The sequence below is a fragment of the Cyprinodon tularosa genome, unplaced genomic scaffold (assembly GCF_016077235.1).
Source record: "Cyprinodon tularosa strain WSP-4 unplaced genomic scaffold, ASM1607723v1 ctg45, whole genome shotgun sequence".
Taxonomy (NCBI): domain Eukaryota; kingdom Metazoa; phylum Chordata; class Actinopteri; order Cyprinodontiformes; family Cyprinodontidae; genus Cyprinodon; species Cyprinodon tularosa.
In genome coordinates, this window is record NW_024039174.1 from 3,374,798 (window position 1) to 3,396,469 (window position 21,672).

Sequence of the window (21,672 nt, forward strand, 5' to 3'; positions counted from 1 at the left end):
ATTGCTCACATATTAAATAACATTTAAATGTTTACTTTAAATGGTTTGCCTTTGGGATTATCAATGAATCAGTGATATGAACCAAGCTAGTCAAACAAAACTTTCATTTCCTAGTAGCAAACATCCTCATAAATTAACATTAGCCAACAGTTCGGCTAATGTAGCGACGCTATCCCGCTATAGTTAAACCTAAAGTTGATGCCCGCTTTGCACCCCATCCTCGTCAGACAAGATGCTGTCATAGAAGCGGAAGGTGTCTCTTTGACTTAGCCAAAGATGTCGGTACAACTTTGGATGAAGACGTAAACTATGCTAGGTGGGCGTGGCCTTTTTCTTTGTTGGACCTCATAAATAATGTTAATAACATGTCAGGGGTCAACAGTACTGAGTTAGGATAATATATCACTGTTTATGTGTTGCAAAGGCATTTTTATATTAAATATTATGTTACGTATTGTTTCATTGACTAATTTAAATGATGAATTCTAATCATCATACAATATACACATATATATCTAATGAGTTACACTATAATAGTCTTTATTTCAATTTTAAGAATGTATCAACTTTTCAGTTTATCCAATTGGTTTTGATGCATTTGATTTTGATTTTTAAATCTAAGCCGAAATATGAACAAGGATGTCAAATTCACATCTTTAATGTTTTATTTAAATAAATGTTTAAAAAAATAACTGATTCACCATGTTTGCCTCATCTGTATTTTATATCCACGCAGGCTGCCTGTGTGACCAGTAATACGGACATACTGCTCCTGAGTTATTCTAATTTTAATAGCTGCTCAATCAGCTATTAAAATTGCTCAAACAGACAAAGAAACTACTGACTTGATAAGTGAGATAATAGGTGTCATCCATAGGGTTCAGTTATTTCATAATCCTTCCTCCCTGAGATCAAAAACAGAAAAAAAACCAGAAACCATTTTGAAATGTCACAAAATACAGAGTAGATGATTTTTTTTCGAAAGTCTAAATTAATTTGACCCACTTGGTAATAATTGGTAATAATTCATATTTATTTGACTATTTCTACCAGAAGGTGTTTAAGTTAGCAAAGGATCCAAATACATGGAAAGATGAATATACTGCACTGAAAATAGAAATAGAAAATAGAACCAACTTCAGTTTTACTTTGCAAAGGTAAATCACATTGATATTTTAACACATAAGTATCTTTATATTTATGCACTAACCATCATTTGCTAGTAAAGCATAGCCACACAATTCCCTCGCTTTCAAACTCAAAGGATGTTATCTCAGAAAACCAATTTAATTGCCTGTGGCATTGTTTTCATTTAATCTGAGGGCATCATTTGAAAGGAACATTGACACATGATGAAACCAACAGCAAGAGCAAATTACTAAGGAATCCTTATGGAAGACAAGAGGCCTCCACATTGATAAAATGTATTATGAAATCCAACAGAAATTTCTGAAGAGATAACGATTTTAAATGGTAATGATGTATGGGAGTATTTATAATAAACTCCCACAAAATTGGCGCTTGAAGTGGAGTTCATTGTTCATTGTACGACTGCTAATGTCTGAACAGTGGTAGTGAAACATTTGAAGTTTGGCTGAAATTGGTAGTCAGACATTTCTTTGAAATTAGTTAAATTGCTTTAAATATAGGTTGTTAAATATAGAACAGCATATTATACTCCCTTGTCTGGGTATTTAACTCTTTGATGTTAATTATTGGGTACCAGAATATAGCCTATCTTTCAAAAACCACTTCAAGTACACATGCCTCTGGTGAAATCACAAAGGTTTGCTTTTTAGATATATTTTTTTCTTTGTTATTTAGGCTTTTCTTCAGTTTTTTCACATAAAAATAAATCTAAGATAATATTAGACTGATCATTTGTTCAAAAGTGAGAAAATGTATAATCGTAAACAAACAGGAAATGAAATGCAGTAGTGCTAAATATACTGTATTCACTACTCAATGGGTTTCTTAAATTTGTGTGTTTTTTGCCAGACTTTAATGTTTATAAAATACAATGTATTATTTTAAAATCACAATTTTGTTTGATAATAAAAAAAACTAAAAATAAACTACCCGAACCAACCTCACCGTACGTTAAAAAAAGTAATACACCTGCAATTTTTAATAACCTGCCACTTGAGTGGGAGGGGAAGTGTGTACATTGCTGTCTAAGCACAATATTTCTCCAAAAGTGTTTGGGATCATAATAATATTTTCTGGTAGTGTGAGAATGCCTTTTTCTTTTTTTTTTGGTCATCCTTAGATGCAGGTTCTACACAGCCTTGCTCTTATTATTAAATCCCAAACAATAGCAAATAAGGTCTGCAGTGCTTTAGACGTTGTTCTGAGTGTTTTTCTGACATCCTGGATGAGTTGACAAAAATGTCCTTGAAGTAAAAATCTTACCAATAAAACCATACAGAAAATGGAGATAAAATAACTTTTATGGATAAGAAATATGCCTTGCAAAAAGTAAAGATTTCTGTAAAAGAGTAAATATAATTCATGGTGTTGTATTTTCCCTGCTGTAACCTTATAGTGCAATAGATTTAACAAGATTAAAGTGAATAATATTTAGGATATTAAATTGAGTATATACTAGAATTTCAAAAACATGCAGTTTAAGGGACCATTTATTCAATAAGGTAGAGACAAGTTCTGCCTAAACATTTGCTGTTATGTTATTTTTTTGCGCTTAACCTACAGCTCATATTCTCAATCTATTTATTTTTACGTGGTTAATATTGTGATACTAAAGCTGTTCTAAAAGTGCTGCATCTAAAAAATGTCTCAAGGCAATACCAGAATGTCAAAAACAAAGTGTGAAGAACCATAAAAGCTCTTCTCTTTCCTTTTCCTGAATCACTTGAACTTCTGTGACACCAGCTAATCAACTGAAAGATCAACGTTTGTTGCCATTTATCTTTCTGCAAGAAAGTTACAAATGACAATCAAACGCATGGGAATGCAGCACAGAAGCAAAGTAAATCAGCGTGTTTCAAGGTGTTAGCCGTGTTTTTCTGAGGCCCCTGAGGGACAGCTGAGGATCACAGATCAGAAGGAGATGAGCTATTTACACAGCGTCAGCTGCCGAATAAAAATAAAATGTTCAGAAAGGAAGATGAAAATGTGTGCATCTTCATTGCTATTTCCCGAAAGACTGTTTGGAAATCTTGACATCAGAAATATGGAGACATGGGGTGTTTAGAGAATGAAGAGATTTGTAAATGAAATGCAGTGTAAAACACACATTTGCACATTGAAATAATTTGCAGGTTTCCACACTTTTTTTTTTTCTTACTGTTTATCATTCAGTTTTTTTAATCATTATTATATCATGGGTTCATACAGAAATGAAACACAAAATACTCTAAATAATATAGGGTTATATAAAGAGAGAATGCAACATAAGTATCAACAAAATAAATAACTAGGAAAAAGTTACATTTGAATGAAGAAAGAATAATACATTTAATTTATTAGCCTCATCATCCCTGCATCTTGTAAAAATAATATGCTATACCTCTTCTTGAAGTACTGTGTTTATTCACTCCATAATGTCCTTATTTAAACTGCCCAAGATAAAGGCACGTATTGTACAGGCAGTAAGTTTAATACTTAAAATCTGAGTATCGCTGGCATTAGTAAAGAAATTTACATAAATAGTCAAACTGACTTTTGCCAACCTGAGTCCTAACCGAGTTATTTTGTCTTTGCCTTTCAGCAGGAAGTCATCCTGCAAACTGGATGTTTTCTGGACCTTCTCTCCCTCGAAGGATCATCTGAGCTTCAAACTGAGCTGAGGGTTCAAACTGGTGGTTTGGATCTACTTTCCTCCAAGAGATCGTTTGAGCTTCACACTGAGCAAGGGATTCATCTCCACAACAACCCGTTCAAGTACCGCAGGAAATCTAAGTGGCAGTCAGTTTCTCTGTTCACTGACAAACAACCACATTCTGGGTAAACCCTGTCCGCCCTCCATCGAATGAGACAAACACTGGAACACCCCACACCGCCTGGAGTTAAGAGTCAACCACTTATCTGGAAACGTGAGTCTTCAATCTATTTCTACTCTTCAAGTTCGAGATTCAAGTTTCAGACTGAGCCTGGACTAAACATAGTGTCTTCCCCTCACTTTCCAGTTCCGGTTGAGCAGTGTTCAGAGCAACACTGGATTCTTCACAATCCCATCAATAAACCTATTTAAACTTTCCCCTGGTTTCTCTCTGTATTGGTTTTTCTGCTTTTTGGGTCAGACCTTAGTTAAATCATGACATTAACACTATAAAGGTTAAAGGATAAATGTTCTGAATGTACATCAAACCATGCCTTTCCATGACTGTCCTAGGTCACAGGCAAAAACTCAACAAAACACCCCACCTCAAAAAAATAAAATAAAAATAAAGACAAATCAACACAGATCTGAAAGTATTGGACAGAAAAAACTGAATATTGGAAGGACTGTATTATATGTTTTTAAGAGGTATAGCTGGAAGACAATTTTCTCACTTTCAGCACTTTCTTACCATCGGATCTGGTTAGAGGCAGACAGCTAACCGAGCAGCAGGGGTACAGCAATGCTGGATTGCACAGCTTGAATTTTTTAAACAATCAGTGTTTTGCTCATATTTATACTGCCTTTTTGCTTAGGAACCCCTAGTAGAACAGATGTTATATTTCTTTTAGAGCCTACTCATAATCTAAAGACTAAAACATGTTGAACAAATAGTGAATTACTTGACCATTCTTTGATCATAAAGCCTTTTCAAACCTTGGAAGCTTAAGTGCAACTTGTGTGCTCTCCCCCACCATAGAAGAGTCAGATATCATATCTTAGTCTCAGCTGCCAAACAGCTACACACTTTTATTAGCACAGTTATTATTAGGCATATCGAAGACCCTGTCATTTTTTCACCATATTGTTGTACTTGTTCTGTTTTCAACTTAAGAATAAAAAATGAAATAGCAATTTTTTCTCTAGGTGATTTATCACTTCAATCAGATTATGACTGAAGAACTGAAATACGGTCCTACCTTAACTTGGTCAGGTGTTTGGCCTATACGGCAATGGCTTCCCGTTTGTTATTAGCCATGATTCACCTGAGCACCAGCCGCTACATCCAAACCGCGAGTCATAGATTTTTTAGTTTGATCTGACCTGACCAATGACCAACTCATCAGAAATAACGATAATAATAGTAATCTGTGAATGCTCCACCACTTAAGCCCCACTATATCGCTCTAACAGAACTTTTCAATGTAGAACCTGTTAACGAAGAAAGAAAACTCAAAGTCACCTATATCAAAGATCAATTAGCTAATCAAAATAAAGCCAGATGATGCACACTGTTTTAAACAGCTATCGAAAACCAAATGAAACTTTCTACCATTGTGTGACATGTCTTTATGCTCATTATGACTCAGAGAGCAAATTAAGAAGAATTGTGCACGTTTTATTAATTTTTTTATTTTTTTAACTTTCAGTGTCGCCCATGATAAATGCTTGATTTATAAAGCAGCCATTTCGAAATCTGAGTGAGAATAAGGATCTGTTTTTTTCTTGAGGCAAAGTATAACAGTTCTGGTCCTCAAAAGCCACTGTTCTGTATTTTTTATATCCACTGCTAATGTTGAATATTAAAGACAGTTTAAAAGGTTGTTTAAATAATAAAACTTCATTTTAAAGCGACTGCTCTTTCACATGAGCATAATATCACCTCCTCTTTGGGAAATTTGGAAATGACTGCTTATGCCTGGAAGGCTAGAGAAAAAGGTTTTGGATGCTAATCTTATGCTCTAGTGTTTGAAGAAAAGTTGGAATTAGAAAATATCAGCATTAGATACAGGTTTCCCTGAATGAGGGTGAGCTAAATCATGATTAAGCATTACTCAGACAATAAAAATGTTAACAATATAGAAGTTTAACATTCTAATGTTTCAGAACAGGTAAGAGAACAAAGGATGATGGCTAAAACGGGACTAATAACAACAATTATGTAAAACTTCTTGGGATTCCAAAAATTTATTTTTTCATACTGAGAGGCCAATTAAAAGTTCCCTTTATCCTCCTGGATAAAAATATGTACTATTATCCCAAATTACATGTGCTCAAGCAGAACTTTGAAAAAAACATTACAAGCAGCTTTGTCCTTTTTTCCTGTGATAATATTGAATCCCACTCTACTTCTATCACTGTTACATTTCTAAACTGTACCTACAAATTTCTTTAGCTTAGTTTCTGTTTTTACTTAAGGGTCTGGAGTACAGTTTGCTGTCTTTGACTTAATTGACAGTCTCTGGACTCTGCAAATGAAACATCTATGCACACTGTATGCATCAAAATGGTGATATATGGCCATCAACCAGCCTATATAGGTATTCTCTCTGTTTAATGAGCATTGTCTTGCATATATGTAACTATGTAGTGCTTGGAGAACTTTAACAATTGCCACAAAGTCACTGAGTTTATCCAAATGAGACATCTCAGTGACTCAAAGACTGTATAGAGAGAAATAACTGTGTCTGAATGTAGTTCATACTGAATTACATAAATTTATTCAAATATATTGGAGCAGTTTACAACGCAACTCCTTATTAAAAAAGTACATTTCATATTTTTCTCTTTTTAATTACATGCCACCAATCCAGATCAATACAGTAATATTTACAAAGCATATCATCAGTGAGCTTTAAATGTATTCTGCGTTGACTGTTAGCAAAAACAAATATGAGATGTTTAGTTTAAGTCTTTTCTTCAGTTTAAACAATAGACACATTTTTAGATTTAAGTTTTATTATTTAGTCATTAAAAAATAAGTTTTAAAAGAGATCTTCTAATATTTGTTTTTATTTTCTGCAAGAAAAATCCATTGTTAGATAAAGAAAATAATATGCTTTCTTAATTAATTTTATTCCATATATTAATTGTATCTAAAAAAGAACATTAGTTCTTAGAATATGTAACTCATAACCTTAAGCTTTACCAAAATTATTATATTTGCAAATCAAAAGACATGATGACCACATTTTTCAAACTTGTTCAGTATCTTCCGTTTTGGGAATCTTTATGTATGTTAAAACATCATAAAAAGATAAATCCCTCCAAATGGCCTTTCATGGACACTAAACAATCTGGTTAAACAATGTATATAACCTAGATATATGAGAGGAAAAGCAATTAATGAAATCTAACCGATTCAGCAGGAAGAGGGGTTTAATATCCATAATATGAAGATTGCATGCAAACCACTGATTCAAAAGCACCACATTGCACACAATCTTCCCCAGAAGGTGCCTTTTTCGTAAGTCCTAATTTTGAAGAACAAAATGTGTGCCCCAGCTGCCAGAAGACTTCACAGAAATTCTAAGATAAAGAAGGATTTGTTTTAATAAAGCTGTAGCAAGAAACAGGAGACCAACGCAATGGATGAGGTCCTACTCGGGGAATAAACAACCCAAGATAATGATGTTGAGCAGTATATCTGCACATTCTTACTAGACTCTGCATAACATTTTTGTGAACCACTATTAAAAAGATGGAAAATAATCCCATTAGTAGTTATAGGGGTTATCATTACCACTGAATATTCAGTGTGTAAAATCTTTTCATAGATAAAATTTGGCAATACAAAGTCATCTAACAGCTATACTGTTGAACTCTATATTTATCACTTGTCTCCATTTTCCATGACATCAAACATTTTGTTGGTAGATCTCTGAATATTGATTCATCAAATCCATCAACACACTTTAGCCAAATATGGACGCAAAATATGGCAGAAACATTTTAATCTAGAAAATGTATCAAAAAAGGCTGAAAATGACATTCTTATTTTGTTATATATATATATATATATATATATATATATATATATATATATATATATATATATATATATATATATATATATATATATATATATATATATATATATATATATATATATATATATATATATATATTATTGGGAGATTACGAGCAGTTTGGATGTGTGTGTCCTTCTCCAAACTGCCATGACAGCAACACGCACAGAGCTATAGAGATCCAGCTTAGATCCTGCCATTACAGTTATACTGAGCCTAATATTTCCTGTGTTTTGCTTTCTTTTATTTGTTTTGTTTTTGTTGAGTAGTGTAAAGCTTTAGTGTTGAAAGACATGTATTTTGGACATTTATAAAATTACACAGCAGTATACGTGATTCATTAAACTGGTATATTTGAACCAATACCCTACTGATTGTGGTTAGAATGCAAGGTAGTGCCTGTGTACGGCAGTTACACCATTGTCATTGAGTCCAAGGGCAACTCTGGCTACAATGTAGCTGCCACCATTGGTGTGTAACTGGATGAATGACTTAAGTATAATGCAAAGCACTTTGGGGTTCAGGTGGGCACAACAGACCACTTCTCAGTACCCACGATTGCACATCACTGTGCGCTGTGGCAAGAAGGCTTGTTGTGTCAGTCAGCGTATTGTCCAAAGGCTGGAGGCACTACCAGAAAACAGGCAAGTAACACCAGGGCAACAACCCAGCAGCAGAGCCACTACCTCCGTTTTTGTGCAAGGAGGAACAGTAAGAGCACTGCCAAGGCCCTGCAAAATGACCTCCAGCAGGACACAAACATGCATGTGTTGTAAAAAACGGTTAGAAACCGAATCCATGAGGATGGTATGGGGACCCAAAGTCCAGAGATAGAGGTTGTGCACACCAACACTGTGCAGTGCTTGGCATTTGCCAGAGAAAATCAAAATAGGCAAATTCCCCACTTGCGCCTTATGCTCTTACCAGATGAAAGTAGGTTCACACTGAGCACATATGACTGACATGACAGAGTCTTGAGACACCATGCAGAGTGATCTGCTGCCTGCAACATCCTACAGCATGACCGGTTTGGCATTGGGTCAGTAATGGTGTGGGGTGGTATTTCTTCGGAGGGGCACACAGCCCTCCATGTGCTCACCAGAGGTAACATGACTGTTACTAGTTACCGAGATGAGATCCTCAGACCCCTAATGAGACCATATGCTGGTGCTGTTGGCCTGGGTTCCTCCTAATGCAAGACAATGCAAGACCTCATGTGGCTGGAGTGTGTCAGTAGTTCCTGCACATTGAAGTTACTAATAATATGGACAGGCCCGCCACTCTCCATACCTGAATCTGATTGAGCACATATGGGACATTATGTCTCCATCCATCCATCAACGGCATGTTGCACAACAGACTGTCCAGGAGTTGGAGGATGCTTTGATCCAGGTCTGGGAGCGGATGCCTTAGGAGACCATCCACCACCTGATCAAGAGCATGCCCAAGCAATGTGGGGAGATCATACAGGCCACACACCCTACTGAGCCTAATTTTCAGCTGTTCTAAGAACATTACATCAAAGTTGGATCAGCCTGTTGTGTGTATTTCCACTTTTGTTTTGCGTGTGATTCCAAATCCAGGCTTCCATTGGTTAATAAAGTTGGTTTCCATTTATGTTTTTTGTGTAATTTTGTTGTCAGCACATTCACTTTGTACAGAACAAAGTATTCAACTAAAATGTTTCATTAATTCAGATCTAGGATGTCTTATTTGAGTGTTTATTTTTTGAGCAGTGTATTTTCCTTGCTGATCCAGTTTTTGCTCGAGCTTAAAGCACGTGTTTAGTCACATGGACATGACTTCCTCCAGGGAGACCAGGAGAAAGAGGAGGAGAGTTTCTTGTGGGGAAAAAGAACAGTTGAGGCAGAACCTAAAGTTCAAATTAAACTGTTCTCCACAGTTATGGCTCAGAGTTGTGTAGGATCATTGATAGTTCATTTAAAGCATAACTTTGAAATATGCATATATCCTGCTGTTACCTCTCGGCGCAGGGATGATGTGGGGATTTGCTCTAGTCAAGAGGAGCAAAAATATTTTTAAAGAGAAAATGTTACTGACTTAATCTTTACTTTACAGCACTGGATTATGAGTTTTTTCTCTTACATTTTTGTCCTAGTATTACGGTTTCTTACACCAAGTTGAATATAACAAGAAAAGCAATGACTAAATAATTTAATCGGTTGCTTTTCTAATGTCAGCTGGGTCCAATTTAACACTGGAGGTTTGTTTTGGCTCTGTTACCACCCTATGCAGTCTAAACACATGCATTTGTTGCATGCAGAGTAGATCGTCTTTGGAGTTATGAACCATTTAACAATCAAAATGCTGCTTTTGCAATTAAATCACCAGCCAATTCTTTTATTTACTGCCCATTGTTACACTGGTCCTCTATAATTGATTTTTTGTTTGAACTCAGAATTTTATTACTCTTTGAAATATGAGCACTAAGACCTCTTCATCAACCATTGTGCGATGATTAAAACTCACAGAAACAATAGTTAATAATAAAACAACAGATGAGGTTTGAATGTCATGCAGTGTAAGTCTCCTGAAAAGGTAGCTGTCGGATTTGACATTTCCTTTATGAAACATCAGAGAAGGAGAATAATGTATACCATTGTTTAAAGGAAGAAGATGTCGTTACACTTGACTGCAGTGATGTAAACACAAATTTAGTTGAATAGTAATGAGCAATGAGATAATGATGTTTAATGAAACATTTGTTCCTCTAGCTGAGGCTTCTTTTGTCTCCCATCCAAAGTTATACTTAAGAAAAGTGGTATCCTTAAATGTCTCTTACCTTACGTCTACTGCATCCTCCATTACTGTCATATCTGTCTTGCATTTGGCTGACGGGTTGATGGCGAGCTCAGCAGGAGGGATGACAAAGCTTTTGCTCAGAGGAAGCCACATTCCTTCTCCCAGAGTGTATGTAAATCTGCAAGAAGAAAAGAGCAGTCACTGGAGTGGATTTTTCAAAAGTGGGTAGAATGACAACAAGGTGAAGTAAAAAGGAAGGTTACTTACTCATGTTAGAGGCAACATGAGTTTATATAGTTTGTTTGAAGCCACTATTGTCTTGTGAAATCTTTAACTCAGACAAAAAATATTGGGATCCTTTTTAAACACCGACAACTCAAAATATCACAAAGACTGCAGAGAATACTGATGAAGAATAGGACAGATCTATGCTGACAGAAATGCATTTAGGGTGCGATGTAAGGCATTGGATAATATATAAAAAGATAAAAGAAAAACATAAGAGAAAACACAAGAAAAACTTAATGGATTATGTTCTTACTAAAAAAAAAAAAAAAATATATATATATATATATATATATATATATATATATATATATATATATATATATATATATATATATATATATATATATATATATATATATATATCATAAAGCACCTAAACCCCTCAACATTGAGAAATGTCTATAGTCCTTTAAGGTAATACTTAAAATTAGAGAAGTCAGTTTATTAACTTACAAAATTTATGATTTGTCATTATAAAAAGACTTAGAAAACTGAAAAATTTTAAGCAGTAAAATGGCCACTGACAGTTTCCCCTGGGACAACAAACAATAATAAATCTATAACTGAACAAATGCTTTAAAGCATTTTATTTGTCTGACAATGGATAGCATTAATCTTTAAATTCACTGGGAATTAAATGCAATACTCCACATAATTAACAATAGTTTGAACAAACATTTTCATGTAGACTAACCACATCCATATTTCTAGCTGGTCATGTTACATGTACAGGTAATAAAATATAAGGTTAAAATATGAAAAAAGGAGTGAAATCGGATTTTGTGCAACACTTACTGCAGGATCTTGGTTTAAAGTTTTTTAAATGGAATTTTAAGCCATTTTTCATTCTAAATAAGATTTAATGGCAGGAGTTTGTTATTTCTGTACTATTAAATTGAGAGCATTTGCTGCATCCCATTTGACCTGCTCCTACGGGGCTTTGTTCTGTAGTGCTGAGATTCCCTGTGATGCAGAATGACGTAAAAGGGTGACCACAGGATAAGTTAGTTCGCACTTAACGAGCCCTGTTTTATAATGTACAACCTGGGACTTATGAGTTGCTATACAACTTATTTTTTTCCCTCTAACAGGAACTGGAGCTGAAAAAACAGTAAGAGTTCTCATGAGAAAACGGTTGTTGGGAGGAAAACAGGTTTGGAATCCTTAGAGGCAATCCATGTAGTTATTAGTGAGTGGAGGGCAAGTGTTGTGTGTTTGAATGCTTACTCTCAGCATTTATCCTCACTGTTTGTTCTGCTTAATTTTACACCCAGTAATAATAATCTCGTTTAATGATAATATCTGCTTAATCAAACAAAATTATGGATGCATAACTCATCAAAAGTGGGATTCAGGTAAAGGTAGAGTGCTGGATTGTTTGATAAATAGGCTAGAATAATATTGTTTAATCAGGAAGAACAGCTAGTTGAGAACACGCTAAGGACAACATTTTAAAACCTTTGGCTTTCTATAAAGGGCCTACTCTGGAGGATATACCAACAGGGAAGGATTATTTTTATTAGGCTTTAGGCCTTCCTCTTCCATCTTCAACAGTAGGAGTGGTCTTAATGAGCAGGAAGAGGTAGCCCTCTCCTCATCTACAAGCAGTGTGAAAAAGAAAGAAGAGGGTGCTGTTGTGTTTATTCCTTTTCTGACATAAATGAATTATGCGTTAAATACAGTAGCATAGTTACTGCGAAGCTACACTTTTCCAAGACAGCAAAACTAAAGATCTATTTAAAATAAACATTATAAGTGCAAAAAATAATAAACAATAGCTGTTTTTTCCCCCAAAGTTTGTAATTCCTCCTATCTTTTTGATATTTTTTGGTATTTTCTCCAGATTGGTGACCTGTCCAGTGTGTACAGTCTCTCTTGTCCAGTAATCACTGGGCAATAGGTGATTTTTAGTAAATGGCCTACTACAAAGGCTATAGTTGTTGCAAAGCAACAAGCATGTTCAGATTCAGTTTATTTGCTATTTTCAGCATGGAAAACCACATGGGAAAAGCGATGAAAGATGTTGTGACATGCCCAAAAAAAAGAACAATAGCTACCCAATCAAATACAACAAGAGGGCCACATAAAAATAAAATTAAAAACAAGTAGTAAAACCCTAACAAATCTAAGAGCCAAAAGGAGCATGTTGCAGTCATAATTGAAAATTTGTGCTTCAAGTCCCCAAAGCTTGAAGAAAAAAAGCTGTAATTATGGTGCAATATCCCTTAGTTAATTATGCAATGGCTCCTCTCAGGAGGCAAAAGGTTGAATCGGTCTTCCAGAAGGATAAAAATAGTCCTTAAAGATAGCTAAAGTCTGGTAGCAAAATCTTAGTCGATGATGTCCAACAGGAAGGACAAAACCTAACCAATAATCTGACGGGCAACGGTGACAGCCAACATGCTCTGATGTGGTGTTACTATAATAAATAGGTCATATGGGAAAAATACCCCAAATATGTGGTTACCCCTGTTACATAATGGGCAAAACTGGTATGATGGCGACTTGTTTTTTGGTTTATCACGAAAGATCAGAATTATTAAAAAAAAAGAAACTTCCTTTAGTAAATAATCAGTATGGTCCAACTATCTTTTTCTAATACATTGTGGCAGCATAGGTTACTTTACCTTAAAGGTATTGTGGAGGATTTTTGCAATTTTTTTAAAAAGACCTGTCCTCTCCACTTAAAAAAAAAGCACATGCACAACCCTGTACCTTCTCCTGAGAGAGACAACACCTATTAAACGTGTGCGAGAACGTGCACAACCCCATTTCTCCTCATACATGCTCTGTTTATAAGTTGCTGTTCTCATAGCTCATAGAAGTTTAGTGTGTCCCAACGTCCACCCTAATCCCTAATTATTTATTCTTTAGAGCCCATTTTGAAAAGTATACAAAGGCATTTTGAGTAAATTTTGACAGTCAAACCTTATTGAATGTTCCAAACACAATTTGTCTTTTTTTTTTTATCTGCAAAGTTTAGTAAGAACTTACTTGAAAACAATCTAAAATGTCCCTTCAAATTCTTTCTAGATATAAACAACAGAACATGATCAGATTTAAAAGGTGAAATTTAAAATGGTCAAAATATGTTTTTTTGTGATTGAAAAATAACAAAACAATCAGGGAGAGGAAAAAGAAAAGTTTTAAGAAGTAAATCCTTTACTTTGGTTTCCCATTCTAATTAGATTTGGTTATTCCTATTCACAGTGCATTCATTTGCTGGCTCTTAATCACCTTAAGTCACAAATAGAATAGCAGTCATAGATGTGTTCCAGAACAAATTATCGGATGGCATCAGAGTCGAATGTATGAAGTTGCCAGATAGAAGTAAGTTTTATGAAGTTCTTCCTACCTGAAAATGCGATCAGAGGGTTGTTCTCCCATCACAAGATCAAAACCCCGCTGGAAGATGGTGTAAGGCCAGGGACTTGAAGGAGGAAAAAATAGATCAGAGAAAAAGACAACAAAGACAGGAGAGGGTAAAACTGATTATTAGAATCAAAGCTGGAGAAGTAGTGAATTTTTTAGAATACCCGTCCTCCTAATCCAAACTTTTCAAATTCTCAAGCCAAGTTTCAACATCTACCTTGGCAACATCCCTGTCTTCCAAAGTTTCCCAGTTCACAAGCTTTACACTGTGCTAGGCGTAAATAAATAAGCAGGCTGAAACTGTATTTTGGAGCACCTGACATAAAATGTGACTTTGGCTCATATCTATTTACCACGGGAGTGGATAAAGTATGATGACAGCATGAAGCAGAACAAGGAAGTTGCACAGAAAAGGAGGGAGATATAGATGTAGATGGAAGGAGCTAAAGCTGGGGGAAAAAAAAGGACAAGCAGTGAGAGTGAGAAAAACATTGCGAGAATGAGACAGATGCCAAGAGGCAGAAGTGAGAGAGGGAGAATGATAGAGATTAATGGGGAGTGGCAGCTTTGGGACTAAACAGTCTGCAAAGTGAAAGCACAAGAAAGGGAAGTGACAGAGGCCTGATGCCGTTCGGAGTAAACTCCTTCACCACTGTAAGCAAAAGGAACATCAGTAAGAACGGGAAGCAGCTCCAATGCCATGGGCTACAATCATTAAACATTTAAGTCACCAATGGGTGCCCACTCTGTTAAATAGTGACAGGGACATAGGAATAAGACCAGGGGAATGAGAAGCAGAAATGCACAGTTGGGTGAGCTAAGGGAAATGTTCCCAAAAAAAAACAAACCATGGCGTGAATATAGTCAGAAAATAAAGGAAAATGCCCAGCCTGCCTGCTGGAGGCCATTGCTTTGTAGGTAATCAGCTCTAGCTATTCTTTCCATTGCCACATTTGTTCTTGCTAAGTGGTTTTAAGTGACTCTAGAATGCAATGGGAATCCACAATACAAAAAAAGAAAGCAAGCCAAATGGGATATTTAGTTAGTCTATTAAATTTCTTAAAAGCTGTCCTGTGGAGTTTACAGCTGCATGTGATTTTATTTTACAAGTCATTGTAGGTCCCTGCAGGTTTTCGGAAAACGGTTCAGAAAAGTACAGTGTATTGAATTTTGTCTTTCTACTCATATATAATGTTTCAACAAATGGTAAATAAAAAATAAAAACTTTTAAATTGTGTTACGTTTCGATTTGCAAAAAAAAAAAAAAAAAATCCTTTTATATCATCAGCCTTGTTTGGGATGTTTCCTGGATGTATACTGTAGGTGTAAAAAGGTTTGAAGAGTCTTTTAGGCATCTGAGTCCTGAAACAAGGTAGTGACAAAGTAATTAATTTGTTATTTTATTGTCTCTAATGTTGCTATGTGTGTCTAAAAGTTCAAATCGAGCCAGTTATTGCGATCAAATTTACTAAACATGAAGGATATGATCACTGGTACTGTATACTAGAGCCTGACACGGGAGAGGATTTTCACTCCTGTCCCGTCCCACTCCCACAGAAAAAAATTGTGTCCCGTCCCAGAGTAGAAATCTAAATCCTGTCTTGTCCCACTCCTGGTGAAATTACTCCCACTCCCATCCCGCTCCCATTCAGAATGACTCCCGCTCCTGCACCACTCCCATTCTTGTTGTCTTCAATAAGATTTCTGCCAATAAATTGAATCTGAATTTCTTTTGAGCGCGGGTGAAAAACTCAGAGCGCAAGCACTGTTGGTTTTTGGGTCGTGTAGTTTTTTTGACTCGCATTATAGTGTAGGCTTCAAGGAAAAAAACGACAAAATGGCGGCAAAAATTTTTTTCTTTCCAATTTATTTTATTTTTTGGTATCAATCCTAGTTTTTTTTAGTTACTATTGGTTTGCTCCCGCTCCTGTCTGCTCCTGTTAATGTTTAATCCTGTACCATCCCAATCACGTGATTGTTACTAATACTGACTCCCATCCCACGGGAATCCACGGGAATCCCGTGACCCGTGGGATTCCCGAAAAAATGTCAGTCTCTACTGTATACCCCATCAAGTGCAAGAGAGATTCTCGGATAAAGTAAGTGTCTCTAATCAGAAACTTTTAAGACCAGCTTTGGCAGCATATTGGTACTGAAATTAAAGCTTTCTACAGGATAAGGATGGAGTATGTTATATCTGTTGCAATATGACCTTATTGTTGTTTTTTTGTTTTTTTTTTTAAATGTAAGAATTTGGAGATAATTGTTACATTTAAAATATGGCAGGCATGTTATAAACTAAATCTGTGAGGATCTCAAATAGTTAAATTATTAACAGGCAAATGTATCGAATTGTAGATAGGTATCTTAGAGGACGCTGTTCCAAGTATGTAGGATCCTGATTAGAAAAACTCAAAATAATTGTAAAGAGAGGGTCTTCAATTGTGGAATATATGGTCAAAAATATAAATTCTAATACTTCTTAGTAGGTCTCCATTATAGATCTTAGTTGGTTTTGCAGTAGAATCTATAAAAATTAGTAAAAAAATATAAAACTGATTTTAATCAGACTTTTATGTCCCTAATTAAGATAAACAAATATGTAAAATACAGGCAATCACATCTAGAGCCTATTTCTCGGCCCATTTCCTACCATTATCCGCCTCATTTTCAAATCTTGTCTGTGACCATGTCATGTAGAAGAGAGTGATACTTAATTGGTATTAACCTAAGGAAGGGCACAGGATAAAATAGAAATACCCTTTATTGTCCCTCAGTGGGAAACTTAAGGTGTAACAGAAACAAGGTGAAAGGCAAATGGAAGGATGAAGGTTCACACAAAGATAAAATTATAGAAACAGAAATTAAAAACAAGAGACTTTACAGTTAGGGAAAATTTAAAACACAAAAAGATACATAACAACTATCAAAAGAACACACTAGATTCAAATGAATCTGCAACTGAAGAGGATCATTACAAAAAATATATAAATGTGCATGTATGTTTATGCATAAAGAAACTATACAGAAAAAAAATGAAAAACTGTGCAAACTACAGCAGGATGTAAGCACTTAATGCGTCTGAAAGCAGGACTGGGTAGAAGTTTAACAGCTAACAAAAATGGTCTATGACAATGTTTGCCTTGTTTTGTTGTTTTTTATCAAATGAGCTCTTTTAATGATTGGCTCAGAGAGGCATTGTCCTAAACTGATGTTATTTTGGCCAGAATTCTTCTGTCTAACCCTTCCTGCAGTGGGTCGAAGGTGCATCCTATGACAGAGATGGCCTTCATGATTAGCTTTCGTGACAACATCCTCTAAGCTTTAGATAAGCTGCTGTTCGAAAGATACTACGCCATAAAAAAACGTTGATTCCACCACAGAGCCAAAAATTTTTTCAGGAGTTCTCCTATACTCTAAAAGAGCTCTGTTACAGTTGGACCCTTGCTATATAGAGTATCAGTCGTGTGACTCCAGCAAAACAGTTAATCTGGACAGGAACCTCAGAAGCCTGGAGCTGATGCCATCCACATATCTATCCTTTTATGTGTCCATGTCAGTGTTGTCCACACACAAAGTAAGTAGTTCATGATACAGTCAGTGATGCTTTCTATGTCCTCCCCGTGAAGAGCAGAGAACTCTTCCCACAGAGTAGAGCTAAAAAAAAAGAGTCCATTAGAGTTTCTCTATATATCTTAACTTTGCAACTCACAGCTGGTCTGCTGACTACAGGGGATAATACACAGACTGGAGATGGTTGTAATGTGAGCCCCCCCACAGGAGAGAGAGATGAGCTATAGGTTTTTGGTGTTGCAATACAATAAGTTCAGGTTTCGTGTTGTCTCTGCTGTGGCAGGTAACATACAGTAATAGGTGTAGATGGGAAGAGTGGGGAACAGGAACACATGATTAAAATCCCTGTAGGTCAGAAAAAGGAGATGGGGATGATACATTTGGGGTCTGCTGGGAAGAGTGTTGATAAAATTGCAGACTGCTACAGGATTAACAGATGGGGTAAAATACACTATAATTGCGATAACATGTTTAAACTCCCACAGTACATAATAGGCTTCAGGGCTAACAGGTAGTACATGAACTTCCTTACTGCAGAGCATCTCTTTGAAAGGAAAAAAACTCAGAGTTTGATCTTCTACCATTTAAAAACAGAGCCAAATTCCATCCACTCATCTTACCTCTCTCTCCTTGTTTCTCTTGGCCTGGATTAAATAAAAACTGTAGACTGGGCAATTAAATGCACCTGCAGTGTCTTTTCAATTTTAAATAGAAGATTTAAATCTCAGAGGCACTCAGTTATAATCATATTATATTTCGCACACCAGCCCTTTAGGTGGCAGTAATACAGTTAAAGTGAGTTTTCTGTTACATAAAAGGGAAGAGAGGGTTGCAGCTAGCCCTGATCCCTGAATGCGAGTAGAAATAAGGACTTTTCTAAATAACGATTACAGTAAAGTCCTGTGACACGGCTAAGCTAGGGGCAACTAAAACCTGAACTCCTGAGCTCATGCAGTCTCCTACCACAAGTGAGGTAAAAAAGAAAATTAAAATAAAAAAAAAAAATGGACAACAAAGAGGAACACATCTTAGGTTTAAGTATTAAAGGAAAAAAAGCTCACGATGAGTAGAAGCTGTTAAAATTGCAGTCATGCAGCACTAGAATAGTAAGGGCATGAAGATTTATGCAAAAGCTCTGAAATTCTATTTTCTTTTGAGCATCTTTAAAAAGTGATCCACAACAAAGAAAATGGGGAAATATCAATAAAGTCTTCAGTTTGTGAACATTAAGGTTTTTCATTCAGCTAAAGCGGCAATTAATAAAGAAATGTAGACAGAACCAGATATAATATCAGTACTTTTCAACAGTGATATGGTGCAGCTCCTCACTGCTTCATTCAATTACTTACCTAAAAAGAGGTCAAACTGAACATAATTATCATATACGCTGAGACACAGAGACAAAAGTTCAAATTCCCTCCCATAGCCTCCAACCTCATGGGAATCTTTAAAATCAAGGCACATATCTGACTAGGATTTTCTACCATTTTACAAGCAGAATCATAATAGTCTTTATTTAAAGATATCTTTTAGTTTAAAGATATGTTTTACAAATAATTTTATGTGCATTTAGTTGTGAGCTTGCATTCTCAGTTATAATGTAAAACTGTGGCATTGATAACTGTATAAACCCCTGATGAATATACTTCCGCTGCCCTCTCCTAGCCTAATAAACTACCCCCACCTGCCAGCAGCCAAATTATTTTTGCCTGCGAGTGGTCTAGCCTCAAACAATGACCCAGGCCCTAGAACTGGCGGGCCAATCATAACGCAGAGATGTGTTTTGAATTTCTGGATGCAAAGCAGACGGGGTTTTGAGGGCATGACGACAAAGCTGCGCAACGCTGGAGAAAGCACAACATGGAAGATGGCAACAACTATTGAACAGTTCTCGTTTGACGCAGCTTTGGAATCAGTTTTTTAAGACTAGACCTTGGGTTTTTGTTGAAACGTGAGCAGGAAGAGGCTCTACGCTCATTCATTTTTAAGAAGGACATATTTGCCGTTTTACCGACAGGCTGTTTGTTTACACTCCCCCACCAGCTTCTTGCGCTTACTATGTTACAATCAGTTGCACTCATTGGACAGAGCGTTGGCCAATAGGCACTGACATGGTTAGAAAAACAACGGGTTGTTCTCATCAACAATCTTCCGATGACTCACTCATCGGGGCCAGACTAAATTACACATTTGATCTCACATTTAGTCCGGTTTATCAGGCTAGCCCTCTCCTAATATTACATGCCAATTGTAACGTCAAACTACCTTTTATTTAATGAGGAGGAGGACTCCATTGTTGCCCCAAATTATCCCCCTAACACTGAAAGAACAATCACAAATCATCATGAATCAATTATCATAACTTACCCCTGGTTAGGCCCCCACTCACTGCGGATGCAAAGATGTTTGTGGACTGGATCCTTCATGTAGCCATCAAGACAAATGCATTCTCCTGAAAACACAAAGACTGTTCTTCAAACAACTTTTTTTTTTTACTCACACACAAAAATTCCACTGCATCTTTTTTGTCTCAACCAAAAGACGAGCCTCTTCAGGCAATAAGAGCACCCATGATCCTCACTTTTTTTAATGAGGTAGTCAACATCATCCATAAAAATTCTCACAGTTTACCCAAATTAGTATGTGTGACAAAATCTTTCTGTAAAATGCAGTTGCTCTCAAAGTGTTCTCAAAAGTGCTTCCAAAAATGACCAGTAGCATAAGCATGAGCGTGCAATTTAACAAAAAATTAAATTTCAGAAGGTAACCCCACTTAGAGATAGCTTAATGTTTCCTCCTACTCTTGTAAACAATAATACAGAGCTCTCAGCACACCACTTGAAGCCCAATAGCTGGCAATACTGAATAACAAGCAGGGAAGGTATATTTAAGCTAGGGTACAACAACACTAAGCCAAAATAACAGAAAAGCAAACGATGGACAAAAGAAACACTCTAACATCACCACTGAAGCTATAAGATCAGAAATAAGGTGCTTCAATGCAGCCCATATAGCTAGAACAATATCTTAATCAGGAAAAGGCTGAAAAGCTCTCTATTGGCGACTACAGCTGTGTGCAAAGTGTTTATGCACACTTATGTGATGCGACACATCTCATTTGATAGTTCTAAATGTATTGCATCTCCTGAGGGGCAACAGTCCAGCTTTGGATTTAATCCAGATGAATGTAGAGGCAGGTAAAAAGAATCTGAAAATTTGTAGCATATCCCATCGTGCCCATTAAAAGAAACAGGGTTAAGCTTCATCTCCAAAATGTATTCTAATTATAATGTGTTGAATTATTAAAGTAAAACTGTGCACCTTTTGATCCACGATGGTGATTTCATAAACTATAACATAACTCTTAATAATAAATTAAACTTCATTAGACTATACAGCCTGAGTATGATTGTTATTTTTCGATTCCCCGCTCATCATTTAATCTTATTGGTATAATCAAAGCATCCTTTTATATCACTGTAGCAAAAGTAATTAATTTGATATCATTTTTCTACATTGGTGTCAACCTTAGGTTGAAGAATATAATACTTTATAGTATTACAGGATTTCATGGTATATTAAGTTTATTTTTACTCAGTAGCTAAATTTATTACAGAGGCAATTCAAAGTGCTTTCTGAAAATGCAGCAATATTAAAATAGCAAAGAAGCATTGCATGAGTAAACTAATATTCTGGTTTAATTAATCACCCAGCATTGATTACAAAACTGCAGCTAATGAGCCACAAAGGCTGCAATACACAAAAACGCTGTTGTTAATATTTTTTGCACATGTGAGGTTTTCAGGG

At 35.9% G+C, this 21,672-nt stretch overlaps 1 protein-coding gene across 6 annotated transcripts in view; it reads right to left on the bottom strand.

Moving 5' to 3' along the window:
- Positions 1–21,672, bottom strand: part of astn1 (astrotactin 1) — a 486,347-nt gene that overhangs the window by 310,995 nt on the left and 153,680 nt on the right. For all 6 annotated transcript variants that reach the window (XM_038300459.1, XM_038300458.1, XM_038300457.1 and 3 more), the window contains 3 exons: positions 20,233–20,317; positions 14,276–14,350; positions 10,673–10,810 (listed from right to left, as the gene is read on the bottom strand). In XM_038300459.1, the coding sequence (XP_038156387.1) occupies positions 10,673–10,810; positions 14,276–14,350; positions 20,233–20,317 (298 nt within the window). The remainder of the gene's footprint in view (positions 1–10,672; positions 10,811–14,275; positions 14,351–20,232; positions 20,318–21,672) is intronic.